The sequence below is a fragment of the Cyanistes caeruleus genome, chromosome 34 (assembly GCF_971803275.1).
Source record: "Cyanistes caeruleus chromosome 34, bCyaCae1.hap1.1, whole genome shotgun sequence".
In the NCBI taxonomy this organism is placed as follows: Eukaryota; Metazoa; Chordata; class Aves; order Passeriformes; family Paridae; genus Cyanistes; species Cyanistes caeruleus.
In genome coordinates, this window is record NC_141735.1 from 1,703,047 (window position 1) to 1,720,365 (window position 17,319).

Below are 17,319 nucleotides of genomic sequence, written 5' to 3' on the forward strand. Positions count from 1 at the left end.
GGCCTCATCCCGGGAAATCAAAACTGGAAAAATCCCATCGGGATCAGCTCCCCATCCCCAAACCCTCGGGAATTCCCGAAGGAAATCCCGAATTTCGGGATGGGATTGAGCGGTGGGGGCTCGGGAAGAGCCGGAATTCCCAAAATTTCCCCCCCAGGACGCGGCTCCGGCTCCTCAAACCCGGGGTTTTTCCAAGGGAAACTGAGGCAGAGAGAGGAGAATCCACGGGGAAAAAAAATAATAAAAAAATTAAAATATTAAAAAATAAAAAAAGCTGGAAATGAGAGGAAAAAAAACCCAGGAAAAGCAGATTTTATGGATGTTGGAAAAATTCTTTATTTTGGGGTGAAAAGCGATGGAATTTGGCAAAAACCAGAGGAGGATCCGGGATGGGAAAATCCAGGGGGATCCCGGCACTTCCCAGCTGCTCCAGGGGGAGTTTTGGGTTGAAAAAGGAGATTTTTGGGAAAATCCCGGCCACACGCCGCAGTCAGGAGGAAAATCTCCCTCCCCAGCCCCAATTTCCCCGCTTTTAACCCCAAATCTCTCGGGAAACGGCACCGGGAGAGACAAAAACTGGAATTCATTTTCATCGTCGTCGGAAATTTGGGGCAAAAAGTTTGGGAAAAGGGTCAGAGCCGGAGCTTTGTGTTTTCCAGAGCCCGTAATTAATTGGTTTTGCGTTAATTAATCTCTAACGAGGGTGAGGGGTGACGCCAGGACGGGGAGGATCCCGCGCCCGGATTCCCAAATTCCCAAATTCCCTTTTCCTGGGGTGAAATTCCTGCGTGTGCCAAAACACTGGGGGGATTCGCCAAAATTCCAGGAGTTTTCACCAAAATTCCAGATGTTTTCACCCCAATTCCAGGAGTTTTCACCAAAATTCCAGATGTTTTCACCCCAATTCCAGGAGTTTTCACCAAAATTCCAGATGTTTTCTCCCCAATTCCAGATGTTTCGCCCCAGTTCCAGGAGTTTTCTCCCCAATTCCAGAAGTTTCTCCCCAATTCCAGGAGTTTCTCCCCAATTCCAGATGTTTTCTCCCCAATTCCAGATGTTTTCTCCCCAATTCCAGGAGTTTCTCCCCAATTCCAGATGTTTTCTCCCCAATTCCAGATGTTTTCTCCCCAGTTCCAGGAGTTTTCTCCCCAATTCCAGAAGTCTCTCCCCAATTCCAGAAGTTTCTCCCCAGTTCCAGGAGTTTCTCCCCAATTCCAGGAGTTTCTCCCCAGTTCCAGATGTTTTCTCCCCAGTTCCAGGAGTTTCTCCCCAATTCCAGATGTTTTCTCCCCAAATCCAGATGTTTTCTCCCCAGTTCCAGGAGTTTCTCCCCAATTCCAGATGTTTTCTCCCCAAATCCAGATGTTTTCTCCCCAGTTCCAGAAGTTTCTCCCCAGTTCCAGGAGTTTCTCCCCAATTCCAGGAGTTTCTCCCCAATTCCAGATGTTTTCTCCCCAATTCCAGATGTTTTCTCCCCAAATCCAGATGTTTTCTCCCCAATTCCAGGAGTTTCTCCCCAATTCCAGATGTTTTCTCCCCAAATCCAGATGTTTTCTCCCCAAATCCAGATGTTTTCTCCCCAAATCCAGATGTTTTCTCCCCAATTCCAGGAGTTTCTCCCCAAATCCAGATGTTTTCTCCCCAAATCCAGATGTTTTCTCCCCAATTCCAGGAGTTTCTCCCCAGTTCCAGGAGTTTCTCCCCAATTCCAGATGTTTTCTCCCCAGTTCCAGATGTTTTCTCCCCAGTTCCAGGAGTTTCTCCCCAGTTCCCGCTCCTGCCTCAGATCCTCACCACCTGGGCGGCCACGCAGGGGCTGCTCCGGGGCTCAGCCCCGGGAACGGCCCCGGAACTATCCCCGGGATTATCCCCGGGATTATCCCCGGAATTATCCCTGGGATTGTCCCCAGGGCTGTTCCCAGGGCCGTTCCCAGGCTCATTCCCGGGATTCTCCCCGGGATTCTCCCCGGGACTCTCCCGGTGCCGCTCTCTCCGCAGCAGCAGCCGCCCGTAGGTGCCCCCGGCCCGGCCCTTGGTCAGACGCCCGGGATTGATGCAGACACAGCCCAGGACGTCCTGCGGGGAACGGGAATCAGGGAATGGGGATCAGGGAATCAGGGAACGGGAATCAGGGAATGGGGATCAGGGAATGGGAATCAGGGAATGAGGGAACGGGAATCAGGGAATGGGGATCAGGGAACGGGAATGGGGATCAGGGAATGGGAATGGGAATCAGGGAATGGGAATCAGGGAATGGGGAATCAGGGAATGGGGAATCAGGGGATGGGAATCAGGGAATGGGAATGGGAATCAGGGAATGGGAATGGGGACAGGAATGGGAATCAGGGAATGGGAATGGGAATCAGGGAATGGGAATGGGGAATGGGGACAGGAATGGGAATCAGGGAATGGGAATCAGGGAATGGGAACGGGAATCAGGGAATGGGAATCAGGGAATGGGAATGGGGAATCAGGGAATGGGAATCAGGGAATGGGAATCAGGGAATGGGGAATCAGGGAATGGGGAATCAGGGAATGGGAATCAGGGAATGGGGAATCAGGGAACGGGAATGGGAATGGGAATCAGGGAATGGGGAATCAGGGGATGGGAATCAGGGAACGGGAATGGGGAACGGGAATGGGAATCAAGGAATGGGAATGGGGAATGGGAATCAGGGAACGGGAATGGGGAACGGGAATGGGAATCAAGGAATGGGAATGGGGACAGGCGTTGAAAATCCACGGATTCAGCGGAACCAGGAGCCCACAGGAACCCAGATCCCAAAATTCGCCATTTCCAGAGGATTTGGGTCCCTCCTGCCCAGCCCCGGATCCCTGCTCCGATCCCGGCTCTGATCCCAATCCCACCCTAATCCCAATCCCACCCCAATCCCAATTCCCAATCCCAACCCCAGCTCCAATCCCATTCCCAATCTCAATCCTAATCCCAATCCTGACTCCACCCCAATCCCAGTTCCATTTCCAATCCCAATCCCAATTCCATTCCCACCCCAATCCCAACCTCAGCTCCATTCCCAATCTCATTCCCACCCCAATTCCATTCTCAATCCCATTCCCATTCCTGTTCCCAATCCCATTCCCATCCCTGTTCCCGATCCCATTCCCAATCCCTTTCCTATTCCCATCCCATTCCCGTTCCCAATCCCAATTCCGTTCCTGTTCCCAATCCCGTTCCCAATCCCTTTCCCATTCCCATTCCCATCCCATTCCCATTCCCAATCCCGTTCCCATTCCATTCCCAATCCCAATCCCCATTCCCGTTCCATTCCCACCCCAATCCCATTCTCAATCCCATTCCCATTCCTGTTCCCGATCCCATTCCCATCCCTGTTCCCGATCCCATTCCCAATCCCTTCCCCATTCCCATTCCATCCCGTTCCCGTTCCCAATCCCAATTCCGTTCCTGTTCCCAATCCCAATCCCATTCCCGTTCCATTCCCACCCCAATCCCATTCTCAATCCCATCCCCATCCCTGTTCCCACCCCATTCCCATCCCGATCCCATTCCATCCCCAATCCCATTCCCATTCCATTCCCAGTTCCCATTCCCATTCCCGTTCCCAATCGCAATCCCATTCCCGTTCCATTCCCAACTCCAATTCCCTCCCTGTTCCCATTCCCATTCCCAGTTCCCATTCCCATTCCCATTCCATTCCCATTCCACCCCCAATCCCATCCCCGTTCCCACCCCATTCCCGTCCCCATTCCCATTCCATTCCCATCCCCGTTCCCATTCCCGGTTCCCGTTCCCATCCCCATTCCCATTCCAATCCCATTCCCATTCCAATCCCATTCCCATTCCAATCCCATTCCCATTCCAATCCCAATCCCATTCCCGTTCCCACCCCATCCCCATTCCCATTCCAATCCCATTCCAATTCCAATCCCATTCCCATTCCCGTTCCCATTCCCATTCCCATCCCCATTCCCATTCCAATCCCATTCCCATTCCAATCCCATTCCCATCCCCGTTCCCATTCCCATTCCCATCCCCATTCCCATTCCAATCCCATTCCCATTCCAATCCCAATCCCATTCCCGTTCCCACCCCATCCCCATTCCCATTCCAATCCCATTCCCATTCCAATCCCATTCCCATTCCCATTCCCATCCCCGTTCCCATTCCAATCCCATTCCCATTCCAATCCCATTCCCATTCCCGTTCCCACCCCATCCCCATCCCATTCCCATTCCCGTCCCCGCTCTCATCCCCGTTCCCGTTCCCACCCCATCCCCATTCCCATTCCCATTCCCATTCCATTCCTGTCCCCGTTCCCATTCCTGGTTCCCGTTCCCAATCCCATTCCTGTTCCCATTCCATTCCCGTTCCCATCCCTGTTCCCATTCCCATCCCATTCCCATTCCCGTTCCCGTTCCCATTCCCAATCCCATTCCCATTCCATCCCCATCCCCGTCCCCGTCCCCGCTCCCGTGCCCCCGCACCTTGAGGAAGAAGCGCAGCTCCGAGGGCGTCACCAGCACGTCCGGGGTCACGGGCAGCGCCGGCAGCGCCTCCAGGTGAACGTTCAGCTCCTCCGAGGGCGGGAACAGCGGGTAAAAACTGCCGGGAAAAACCGGATCGGGGCGGGAAACGGGAGCGAAGAGGTGGTTGGGGGAGGATTTGGGGAAAAAAGAGGAGATTTGGGGAGGATTTGGGGAGGGAAGAGGAGATTTGGGGAAAAAAGAGGAGATTTTGGGAAGAATTTGGGGAGGGAAGAGGAGATTTGGGGAAAAAAGAGGAGATTTTGGGGAGGATTTGGGGAGGATTTGGGGAGGGAAGAGGAGATTTGGGGAAAAAAGAGGAGATTTTGGGGAGGATTTGGGGAAGAGGAGATTTTGGGGAGGAAGAAGCTGATTTTGGGGAGGAAAGAGCAGGATTTGGGGAGGATTTGGGGAGGATTTTGGGGAGGAAAGAGGAGATTTTGGGGAGGAAAGAGCAGGATTTGGGGAGGATTTTAGGGAGGAAAGAGGAGATTTGGGGAGGAAAGAGGAGATTTTTAGGGAGGAAAGAGAAGATTTTAGAGATGAAAGGTATTTTTGGGGAGAAAAGAGGAGGATTTGGGGAGGAAAGGGGAGGATTTGGGGAGGAAAGAGGAGATTTTGGGGAGAAAAGAGGAGTTTTGGAGAAAAGAACCATTTTTGGTAGGAAAGGGGAGGATTTGGGGAGAAAAGAGGAGATTTTGGGGAGAAAAGAGGAGATTTTGGGGAGGAAAGAGGAGATTTTGGGAAGGAAAGAGCTGGTTTTGGGGAGGAAAGAGCTGATTTTAGAGATGAAAGGTATTTTTGGGGAGAAAAGAGGAGGATTTGGGGAGGAAAGAGCTGATTTTGGAGCAGGAAACAGGTGATTTGGGGAGGAAAGAGCTGATTTTGGGGAGAAAAGAGATGATTTTGGGGAGGAAAGAGGAGTTTTGGAGAAAAGAACCATTTTTGGAAGGAAAGGGAAGGATTTGGGGAGAAAAGAGGAGATTTTGGGGAGAAAAGAGCAGGTTTTGGGGAGAAAAGAGCTGATTTTGGGGAGGAAAGAGCTGACTTTGGGAAGGAAAAAGGCATTTTTAGGAGAAAAGCCATTTTTGGGAGGAAAGGGGAGAATATGGGGAGGATTTGGGGAGGATTTGGGGAAGAAAGAGGAATTTTGGGTAGGAAAGGGGAGGATTTGGGGAGGAAGGAGCCATTTTTGGGGAGAAAAGAGGCGTTTTTGGAGGAAAGAGGAGGTTTTGGGGAGAAAAGAGCCGATTTTGGGGAGAAAAAGGGAGGTTTTGGGGAGGAAAGGGGGGGTTTTGGGGAGAAAAAAGGAGTTTTTGGGAGCTCCTCACCAGCGCTGGGTCAGGATGTGCCGCAGGATCCGCGTGAAGCGATCGGAGATCCCCGAGGAGCTGCGGGAGGAAAACGGGTGAGAAAAGGGAGAAAAGGGGAAAAAAGGGAGGGGGAAAAAGGGAAAAATGGGAAAGGAAAACAGGGAGGGAAAGGGGATTTGGGGGGGGGAGGGAAGAGGGAAAAGGCAGAGGAGAAAAGGGGGGAAAAAGAGGGGAAAACACGAGAAAAAGGGAGAAGAGTAAAGAAAGGGAGAGAAAAGTTAAAGAAATGGGGAAAAAGGTTAAAAAAAAGGGGAAAAGTTTAAAGAAATGGGAAAAATGTTGGAAAGAGGCACCTGCTGATCTCCTCAGCCCCCATGTGGAAGAGGAGGTCGGTGGAGGTGAGGCCGAAGACGACGCCGTCGATGTCCAGGGTGCAGGGCTCGGACACCAGGAGCACGCGCTGGACACACGGACACGGGGCTGGAGCCCAGGACAGCCCAAACCTGCCCCTGGACAGCCCAAATCTGACCCAAAACACCCAAATCTGCCCCAAAACACCCAAATCTGCCCCAAAACACCCCAAATCTGCCCCTGGACAGCCCAATCCTGCCCCAGGACAGCCCAAATCTGACCCAAAACGCCCAAATCTGCCCCAAAACACCCCAAATCTGCCCCAAAACGCCCAAATCTGACCCAAAACACCCCAAATCTGCCCCAAAATGCCCCAAATCTGCCCCAGGACAGCCCAAATCTGCCCCTGGACAGCCCAAACCTGCCCCAGGACAGCCCAAATCTGCCCCAAAACACCCAAATCTGCCCCAGGACAGCCCAAACCTGCCCCAGGACAGCCCAAATCTGACCCAAAACACCCAAATCTGCCCCAAATCACCCCAAATCTGCCCCAAACGCCCCAAATCTGCCCCAAAACGCCCCAAATCTGCCCCAAAACACCCAAATCTGACCCGAAACACCCCAAATCTGCCCCAAACGCCCCAAATCTGCCCCAAAACGCCCCAAATCTGACCCGAAACACCCCAAATCTGACCCAAAACACCCCAAATCTGCCCCAAAACACCCAAATCTGCCCCAAAACACCCAAATCTGCCCCTGGACAGCCCAAATCTGCCCCAAAACACCCAAATCTGCCCCAGGACAGCCCAAATCTGCCCCAAAACGCCCCAAATCTGCCCCAAAACACCCCAAATCTGCCCCAAAACGCCCCAAATCTGACCCAAAATGCCCCAAATCTGCCCCAGGACAGCCCAAATCTGCCCCAGGACAGCCCAAATCTGCCCTGAATGCCCCAAATCTGACCCAAAACACCCCAAATCTGCCCTGAATGCCCCAAATCTGACCCGAAACACCCCAAATCTGCCCCAAAACACCCCAAATCTGACCTGAAACACCCCAAATCTGCCCCAAAACACCCCAAATCTGCCCCAAAACACCCCAAATCTACCCCAAAATGCCCCAAATCTGCTCTGAATACCCCAAATCTGTCCTGAATGCCCCAAATCTGCCCCAAAACACCCCAAATCTGCCCCAGAATGCCCCAAATCTGCCCCAAAACGCCCCAAATCTGCCCCAGAATGCCCCAAATCTGCTCTGAATACCCCAAATCTGTCCTGAATGCCCCAAATCTGACCCAAATCACCCCAAATTTGCCCTGGAATGCCCCAAATCTGCCCCAAAACGCCCCAAATCTGCCCCAGGACACCCCAAATGTGCCCTGAATGCCCCAAATCTCCCCAAACCCACCCTGGAACGCCCCAAATTTGCTCTAAATCACCCCAAAACCGCCCCAATTCCACCAAGTTTCCCTTTAACCCCCCAGAACATTCCCCAGAACGCCCAGGCCGAGCTGGGTTTCCCGCAGGAACATCAAATCTGCTCCCGGGGGAGAGAGAAAATCGTTAAATGAGGGGATCTGAACCCAAAAAAGGCCGGGAGGGGCTTGGGGAGCTCCGGAATCCCAAATTCAGCTCCCACCCCAAAGCTGCGGCAGGAAATCGCTGCCAGAGAGGGGGGAAAAAGTGGGAATTTCACCCCAAATCCCAGCTGGGCTTTGCCAGGAATCTCCTGGGAATTCCCCCTTTTATGTTTTTGGGGGAAAAAAGCGGAATTTTGGTACCGCTCTGTCCTCCTTGGGCAGGTCCGGGCAGGGGAAGGGAGGCTGAGGATACACGAAGGCGTGGGAGACGTCGCGGAGCGAGGGCACCAGCACCAGCTGGCAGCCAGAACTGCGGGAAAAGAGGGGAAAAAAAGAGAGTTTTGGGGTGAAAAACGACGTTTTTGGGGAAAAAATTCCCATTGGGGAATTTTCTGGGGTTGTTTCTGTGGTCACCTCCTGGTGCCCTCGATGATGGTCCTGAGGCAGAGCTGGAAAACGTCGGAGAAGGAGCTCAGGAGTTGGCAGCTCTGGATTGGGGGAAAACAAGAGGGATTTGGGACAATTGCTGTGGTTTTTGGGGGGATTTGGTGCTGCCCCAAATCCTCAGGGATTGAGGGGGGTTTTGGGGGGATCTCACCTCCACCTGCTCGTGTTTGGCGTCCAGGAATGGCCCAAGCTGCGGAAAAATGGGGAAAAATGGGGGAAAAAGCAGCAAAATCACCCCCAGAAAAATAATTTTTAATTAATTCTAAGAATTCTCGTTAATTAACCCCAAATTTCAGCCCCCAGAAAAATAATTTTTAATTAATTCTAAGAATTCTCGTTAATTAACCCCAAATTTCAGCCCCCAGAAAAATCATTTTTAATTAATTCTAAGAATTCTCGTTAATTAACCCCAAATTTCAGCCCCCAGAAAAATCATTTTTAATTAATTCTAAGAATTCTCGTTAATTAACCCCAAATTTCAGCCCCCAGAAAAATCATTTTTAATGAATTCTAAGAATTCTCGTGAATGAACCCCAAATTTTGTTAATTAACCCCAAATTTCAGCCCCCAGAAAAATCATTTTTAATTAATTCTAAGAATTCTCATGAATTAACCCCAAATTTCAGCCCCCAGAAAAATCATTTTTAATGAATTCTAAGAATTCTCGTTAATTAACCCCAAATTTTGTTAATTAACCCCAAATTTCAGCCCCCAGAAAAATAAGTTTTAATTTTAAGAATTCTCATTAATTAACCCCAAATTTCAGCCCCCAGAAAGATCATTTTGAATTAATTCTAAGAATTCTCGTTAATTAACCCCAAATTTCAGCCCCAGAAAAATCATTTTTAATTAATTCTAAGAATTCTCGTGAATGAACCCCAAATTTTGTTAATTAACCCCAAATTTCAGCCCCCAGAAAAATCATTTTTAATTAATTCTAAGAATTCTCGTGAATTAACCCCAAATTTCAGCCCCCAGAAAAATAATTTTTAATTAATTTTAAGAATTCTCATTAATTAACCCCAAATTTCAGCCCCCAGAAAAATCATTTTTAATTAATTCTAAGTATTCTCGTTAATTAACCCCAAATTTCAGCCCCCAGAAAAATAATTTTAAATTATTTCCAAGAATTCTCGTTAATTAACCCCAAATTTTGTTATTTAACCCCAAATTTCAGCCCCCAGAAAAATAATTTTTAATTAATTTTAAGAATTCTCGTTAATTAACCCCAAATTTCAACCCCCAGAAAAATCATTTTTAATTAATTCTAAGAATTCTCGTTAATTAACCCCAAATTTCAGCCCCCAGAAAAATCATTTTTAATTATTTCCAAGAATTCTCGTTAATTAACCCCAAATTTTGTTAATTAACCCCAAATTTCAGCCCCCAGAAAAATAATTTTTAATTAATTTTAAGAATTCTCGTTAATTAACCCCAAATTTCAGCCCCCAGAAAAATCATTTTTAATTAATTTTAAGAATTCTTGTTAATTAACCCCAAATTTCAGCCCCCAGAAAAATAATTTTTAATTAATTTTAAGAATTCTCATTAATTAACCCCAAATTTCAGCCCCAGAAAAATAATTTTTAATTAATTCTAAGAATTCTCGTTAATTAACCCCAAATTTCAGCCCCCAGAAAAATCATTTTTAATTATTTCTAAGAATTCTCGTTAATTAACCCCAAATTTTGTTAATTAACCCCAAATTTCAGCCCCCAGAAAAATCATTTTTAATTAATTCTAAGAATTCTCGTGAATTAACCCCAAATTTCAGCCCCCAGAAAAATCATTTTTAATTAATTTTAAGAATTCTTGTTAATTAACCCCAAATTTAAACCCCCAGAAAAATCATTTTTAATTAATTCTAAGAATTCTCATTAATTAACCCCAAATTTCAGCCCCTAGAAAAATCATTTTTAATTATTTCCAAGAATTCTCGTTAATTAACCCCAAATTTAAACCCCCAGAAAAATAATTTTTAATTAATTCTAAGAATTCTCATTAATTAACCCCAAGTTTCAGCCCCCAGAAAAATAATTTTTAATTAATTTTAAGAATTCTCGTTAATTAACCCCAAATTTCAGCCCCCAGCCCCAAAATTTCAGAGCAAAACGAGGCCAAAAAGGGGAAATTGCTGAAATTGCTGCTCAGGCAGGAGTGAGGATTTGACTCTGAGGGCAGCTCAGAGTTTGGTTTTTTTTTTTGCTCCTAAAATTGAGCTTTTCTGTCATTTTGGGGTGAGAAATGAGGATTTTGGGCATTCTCAGGGTACAAAATAAAAGATTTGGGCTCTCCTGGGGTGAAAAATGTGATTTTTGGGGGTGAGAAATGGGATTTTGATGTGAATTTTGGTGGGTTTGGAGCCTCCCCAGCGGGGTCGGGGTGAGGAGAGGGTTAATGAGGGGAAGTTAATTAATTATTAGGGGTTAATGAGGGGCCTCACCAGGATACAGAGGTCGGGGCGGTCGCGGGCCACCACGTCCAGGAGGTCACTGAGGGGCTCGAAGGCGACGCCGTCCGAGGGCGTGAAGGGGCCACAGGCCACCAGCACCATCCTCTGGCCTGGGGAAAATCGGAGATTTGGGGGCAAAAACGCGGATTTGGGGAGAAAAAAGGGATTTTTGGGAGGAAAGGGGAGGATTTGGGGGGAAAAGGGGAAGGTTTGGGGAGGAAAAAGGGATTTTTGGGGAGGATTTGGGGAGGAAAAAGGGGGTTTGGGGGAGGAAAGGGGAGGATTTTGGGGGAAAAGGGGAAGGTTTGGGGAAAAAAAAGCCATTTTTGGGGAGGATTTGGGGAGAAAAGAACCATTTTTGGGGAGGAAAGAAGAGGATTTGGGGGGAAAAGGGGAAGGTTTGGGGAGGAAAAAGGGATTTTTGGGGAGGATTTGGGGAGGAAAAAGGGATTTTTGGGGAGGATTTGGGGAGGAAAAAGGGATTTTTGGGGAGGAAAAAGGGATTTTTGGGGAGAAAAAAGGGATTTTTGGGGAGGATTTGGAGAGGAAAAAGATTTTTGGGAGGAAAGGGGAGGATTTGGGGGAAAAGGGGAAGGTTTGGGGAGGAAAAAGGGATTTTTGGGGAGGAAAAAGGGATTTTTGGGAGGATTTGGGGAGGAAAGAGGCGTTTTTGGGGAGGAAAGAGGAGTTTTGGAGATCAAAAAGGCATTTTTGGGGAGAAAAGAGGAAGTTTCGGGGAGGAAAAAGCCATTTTTGGGGAGAAAAGGGGAGTTGTGGAGATGAAAGGCGTTTTTGGGGAGGAAAGAGGAAGTTTTGGGGAGAAAAAAGCCATTTTTGGGGAGTAAAGAGGCATTTTTGGGAGAGAAAGGGAGAGTTTAGGGATGAATAGGGATGGAAAATGTGGGGAGGGAAAATGGGGAGAAAAAGAGGCTGGGGGGTGACAAAAATGGGGGATTTAGGGCCAAAAAGGGAGATTTGGGATTCAGAATGGGGGTTTGGGGGGGAAAAAAGGAGTTTGGGGGGTAATGAGGGGAGTTTGGGGATAGAAAGGGTTTGAGGAATCAAAAAGGGGGGGATGGAGAATCCAAAGGGCACTTTGGGGATAAAAATGAGGATTTGGGGGACAAAAGGAAAGGATTTGGGGTCAGAAATGGGGATTTGGGGACAAGAAGTGGAGGCTCTGGGGCTCACCTGCCATGGGCTCCGTGGGGGTGTGGAAGGGCAGAGGGACCCCCTGGGGGAAAGCCAGGAATGTCCCCAAATCCCCCAGTCCCACCCCAAATCCTCCAATCCAGCCCCAAATCCCCCAATTCCACCCCAAATCCTCCAATTCCACCCCAAATCCCCCCAATCCCACCCCAAATCCAATTCCAGCCCCAAATCCCCCCCAATCCAGCCCCAAATCCCCCAATTCCACCCCAAATCCCCAAATCCCACCCCAAATCCCTCCAATCCCACCCCAAATCCCCCAATCCCAGCCCAAATCCATCCCAAATCCCCAAATTCCAGCCACAAATCCCCCAATCCCCCCCAAATCCCCCAATCCCCCCCCAATTCCCCAAATCCCCCCCCAAATCCCCGGCTCCGGGGTCACCTCGTAGAGTTTGGTCACCACCATCCTCCTGCCCGTGCTGTTGGTGCCTTCCAGAGCCACCACCTGCAGCAGGATTGGGGCAAAACCACGGGAAATCGGGAAAAACCACGGGAATGGGGGAACAGGAGGGGGAAATGAGGGGGAAAGGGGGCAGGGGTTGGGGAGAAGGGGCAGGGATTGAGGAAAAGGGGCAGGGATTGAGGAAAAGGGGCAGGAATTTGGGAATAGGGGCAGGAATTGGGGAGAAGGAGCAAGAATTGAGGGAAAAAGGGTGGGAATTGGGGAAAACGGGGCAGGAATTGGGGAGAAGGGGCAGGAATTGGGGGAAAAGGGCAGGAATTTTGGGGGAAAAGGGCAGGAATTGGGGAATAGGGGCAGGAATTTTGGGGGAAAAGGGGTGGGAATTGGGGAGAAGGGGCAGGAATTGGAGAATAGGGGCAGGAATTGGGGAGAAGGAGCAAGAATTGAGGGAAAAAGGGTGGGAATTGGGGAAAACGGGGCAGGAATTGGGGAGAAAGAGCAGGAATTGGGGGAAAAGAGTGAGAATTGGGGAAAAGGGGCAGGAATTTTGGGGGAAAAGGGCAGGAATTGGGGAGAAGGGGCAGGAATTGGGGAGAAGGGGCAGGAATTTTGGGGGAAAAGGACAGGAATTGGGGAATAGGGGCAGGGATTGGGCAGAAGGGCAGGAATTGGGGAAAAAGGAGCGGGAAATGAGGGGAAAGGGCAGGAATTGGGGAGAAGGGGCAGGAATTGGGGGAAAAGAGTGAGAACTGGGGAAAAGGGGCAGGAATTTTGGGGGAAAAGGGCAGGAATTGGGGAATAGGGGCAGGGATTGGGGAGAAGGGGCAGGAATTCGGGGAGAAGGGGCAGGAATTTTGGGGGAAAAGGGCAGGAATTGGGGAGAAGGGGCAGGGATTGGGGAGAAGGGGCAGGAATTGGGGAGAAGGGGCAGGGATTGGGGGAGAAGGGGCAGGAATTGGGGGAGAAGGGGCAGGAATTTTGGGGGAAAAGGGCAGGAATTGGGGGAGAAGGGGCAGGGATTGGGGAGAAGGGGCAGGAATTTTGGGGGAAAAGGGCAGGAATTGGGGGAGAAGGGGCAGGGATTGGGGAGAAGGGGCAGGAATTTTGGGGGAAAAGGGCAGGAATTGGGGGAGAAGGTGCAGGGATTGAGGGAAGATCCTCCCCCAGGGCACACCTGTCCTGGGAACAGGGAATATTCCGGCAGCTCCGAGAGGTCCAGCGGGATCTGGGCCCCCCCCGAGTGCTCCCTGTCCCCCACCAGCAGCACGGAGCGGGCGTTGAGCTTCCCGTTCCCGTCACAGCTGATCTGCCCCAGCACCGTCACCGGCTCCTGCGGGGACACCCCGGGGACACCCCGAAATGGGGGGGTTTAACCCAAACCTGGGGGTTACCCCAAAATGGGAGGGACCCCAAAATGGGGGAGGTTTAACCCAAACCTGGGGGTTACCCCAAAATGAGGAGTTTAACCAAAAATGGGGGGTTAACCCAAACCGGGGTTTAACCCAAAATAGGGAAGTCATCCCAAACCTGGGGGATTTCACTCCAAATCTGGGGGGGGTTTACCCCAAACTCAGGGGGGTTCCACCCCAAATTCGGAGGGGGTTTCACCCCAAACTTGGGGGAGGGTTCCACCCCAAACCTGGGGTAGGGTTTCACCCCAAACCCAGGGGTTCCACCCCAAACCCAGGGTGTTTCACCCCAAACTCGGGGTGTTTCACCCCAAACCCAGGAGTTTCACCCCAAACTCGGGGTGTTTCACCCCAAACCGAGGGTGTTTCACCCCAAACCCAGGAGTTTCACCCCAAACTCGGGGTGTTTCACCCCAAACCGAGGGTGTTTCACCCCAAACCCAGGAGTTTCACCCCAAACCCAGGGTGTTTCACCCCAAACCCAGGGGGTTTCACCCCAAACCCAGGGGGTTTCACCCCAAACCCAGGGGGTTTCACCCCAAACTTGGGGGGTTTCACCCCAAACCGAGGGTGTTTCACCCCAAACCCAGGAGTTTCACCCCAAACCGAGGGTGTTTCACCCCAAACTTGGGGGGTTTCACCCCAAACCCAGGGTGTTTCACCCCAAACTCAGGGTGTTTCACCCCAAACTTGGGGGGTTTCACCCCAAACCCAGGTGGTTTCACCCCAAACCCAGGAGTTTCACCCCAAACTCGGGGGGTTTCACCCCAAACCGAGGGAGTTTCACCCCAAACCCAGGGAGTTTCACCCCAAACTCGGGGGGTTTCACCCCAAACCGAGGGAGTTTCACCCCAAACCCAGGAGTTTCACCCCAAACCCAGGGGGTTTCACCCCAAACTCGGGGTGTTTCACCCCAAACCCGGGGGGTTTCACCCCAAACCCAGGTGTTTCACCCCAAACCCAGGCTGGGCTCTCACCTGAGCGGGCAGCGCGGTCGAGCCGAAGCCGTCCAGGCCGTGGTGCCTCCTCAGAACCTCCCCGAGCTCCTCCACCCTCCCGGCCAGCGCTGGGGGTGACCTCAGTGTCACCAAACGCCCCCCAAACCCCCAAACCCCGAGCCCCCCGCCCTCCCCCCACTGCGGGGGCACCTTCCCGGACGTCCAGCGCCTTCTGGAACATGAATTTGTAGGGTTTGGTGAGGTTCTGCTCGGGGCCCCCGAAGAGTTTGACGGTGCAGCCGCTGCCGCCGTGCCAGGCCAGGCCCTGGACGGAGCCAAACGAGGCCACGACCTCGCCCCGGCCCCCACGGGACGAGTATTTCTGGGAGGGGGTGATGCTGTGGGGACAAAAAAACCAAGGGTGGTTTAGGACAGGAGTTGTCCCACCCTGGAAACTCCGTGGATTTGGGGTTTTCCTCCTTTCTGTGAGCCCGTTCTAAGAGCTGAAAGAGAAACCCTAATGAATTCCCTGAGCTGTGGGCAGGGCATTTTACCAGGGATTAATGATTTGTGTTGATTAACGAGGCTTTAAAAATGACAAGTGGTTGCAGCTTTAAAGGTTTTATAACTGCAAGAAGTTCAGTGGGGTTTTAACAATTTCCCCCGAATTTACAGAGTTTTGGGAATGCTCCACCCCAATTTCCACAATGGTGGGATTTTAAGGGAAAAGAAGGAAAAAAGAGGGAGAAAGGAGCGGATTTCTGGAGCTGTGGTTTCACCCACCTCGGGGAGAAGCTGCCGGGGGAGAAGAGCCCGTAGGGGCTGCGGGACGACGGCGCCCGCTTGGGCCGGGGCGTCTCCGGTGTGGAATTGCTGCGTTTCTGGGAGCCCTGAGAGGGAAAAACCACCAAAAAAAATAATGTTTCCAGGCTGGTTGGAAGGCAAGGCCCGTGGATTTGGGGTGATGCCCACCTTGGATGGGGTGGCGTAGGCGTCCAGCAGCTCGTCCTCCTGCTCCTCGGTGAGGCTGACGCTCGTTAAGGGACACCAACGCTCCCGGTTTGGGGTGGAACCCACCCAGGAGCCCCAAATCCAAGAATTCCTCCCATTCCCAGGGATCTGTGAGAGCTCAAGGCACCCCCAAGTCCTGCCCGAGCCCCCCAAAGCACACGGGACAGCCTCGGGGTGTGGGATACAGCTCCTGCAGCGAGTGGATGTCGTGGAGGAGCCCCCGGCGCTCGTCCCGGCCGCGGCGGCCGCGCTTGGCCAGCACCTGGGACACGGGGGGAGTCAAGGAGTGCCCCCCACCACCCCCGGCTTTGGGGTGCAGGGGGAAATCGGGGACCCCCACCTCGTGCTCGAAGGCGTCCAGGCCCTCCGGGGTGAGCTGGGGCTCGAGGTCTTTGCTGGTGATGAAGGCCAGCAGCTCGTTGGCCAAGGCCACCGGGCCCAGCCCGTGGCTCAGGCACAGCTCCACCACTGCGGGGAAAAGGGGGGTCACAAATCCCACCGAGATCCTCCCCAAAAACCTTTGGGTACCCCCCAACCACCCCCTCAAGCCTCTGTGCCCCCACAAAAGACGGCAGCTCCCAAAATCCCGGCCCCCACAACAGCTCCCTGTGACCCCCAAAGGAAACTCCGCCTAAAGCAAATAACCCCTCACAGCCCCCCGGGTCCCCAAACGCCTCTGAGGATGTCCCCAGTGCACCTGACACCCCCAAACTTTCACTGACACCCCCCGAATATCCCCTCACGCCTCCTCTGGCACCCCCAGCTCCCCAACACCCCTCACATCTTCCCTGACACCTCCCCAGCCTCCCAAACCCGCTTCCTCCTCCCCCAGCCCCCCCAGGCCGCGTCCCCCGGAGCCCTCACGCTTGTCGGGCACTTCCTCGCCCTGGCAGCGCAGCTCGAAGAGCCGCAGCTCCCTCAGCACCGCCTCGGCCGTCACCGGCTCCCGGCCCCGCTCCGGCTCCAGCCCCGGCTCCGCCATGGCCGCGCTCGAACCGCGCGGGCGCGACTCCGTGAGGGGAGGGCGTGGCCGAGCCATATAAGGCGAGGAGGCGTGGCTAAATCGAGGAAAGGGCGTGGCTATTCAAATTTAGGAAGAGCGGACCAATGGGAGAGCGACGGGCGGGGAAAGGGGCGGGGCATGAGTACATCAAGCTCCGCTCATCTGAATTGGGCGGGGAAAAGGGCGGGAGGAAAAAAAGGGCGGGAAAATTCGCGCCCTCAGAGCGCTGAGGGGGCGGGGCCGAGGCGGCTCTGAGGGAACCGACCCCGGGCTGGGCCTGGGGGGTCCAACCGGGCCTGGGGAGGGGTTCTAACCGGGCCGGGAGGGTCCAACCGGGCCGGGGGAGGGGTTCTAACCGGGCCGGGAGGGTCCAACCGGGCCGGGGAGGGGTTCTAACCGGGCCTGGGGGGTCCAACCGGGCCTGGGGAGGGGTTCTAACCGGGCCGGGAGGGTCCAACCGGGCCTGGGGAGGGGTTCTAACCGGGCCTGGGGGGTCCAACCGGGCCGGGGGAGGGGTTCTAACCGGGCCGGGAGGGTCCAACCGGGCCGGGGGAGGGGTTCTAACCGGGCCTGGGGGGGGGTCCAACCGGGCCTGGGGAGGGGTTCTAACCGGGCCTGGGGAGGGGTTCTAACCGGGCCTGGGGAGGGGTTCTAACCGGGCCGGGAGGGTCCAACCGGGCCGGGGGAGGGGTTCTAAC

The 17,319-nt window shown here is 52.5% G+C and overlaps 1 protein-coding gene across 1 annotated transcript; it reads right to left on the reverse strand.

The window, feature by feature from the left end:
• Positions 1–1,682: 1,682 nt before the first annotated feature.
• POLA2 (DNA polymerase alpha 2, accessory subunit) lies at positions 1,683–16,898 on the reverse strand. The gene is made up of 18 exons (XM_086870956.1): positions 16,483–16,898; positions 15,959–16,086; positions 15,804–15,880; positions 15,580–15,634; positions 15,391–15,497; positions 14,818–15,005; positions 14,647–14,735; positions 13,435–13,590; positions 12,240–12,302; positions 11,837–11,879; positions 10,637–10,755; positions 8,345–8,383; positions 8,161–8,234; positions 7,948–8,056; positions 6,170–6,276; positions 5,835–5,894; positions 4,465–4,582; positions 1,683–2,076 (listed from the first exon to the last, which is right to left on the reverse strand). Exons 1-18 carry the CDS (start codon positions 16,655–16,657, stop codon positions 1,783–1,785), a joined length of 2,001 nt encoding a protein of 666 aa, XP_086727082.1. The 5' UTR covers positions 16,658–16,898; the 3' UTR covers positions 1,683–1,782.
• Positions 16,899–17,319: the final 421 nt, after the last annotated feature.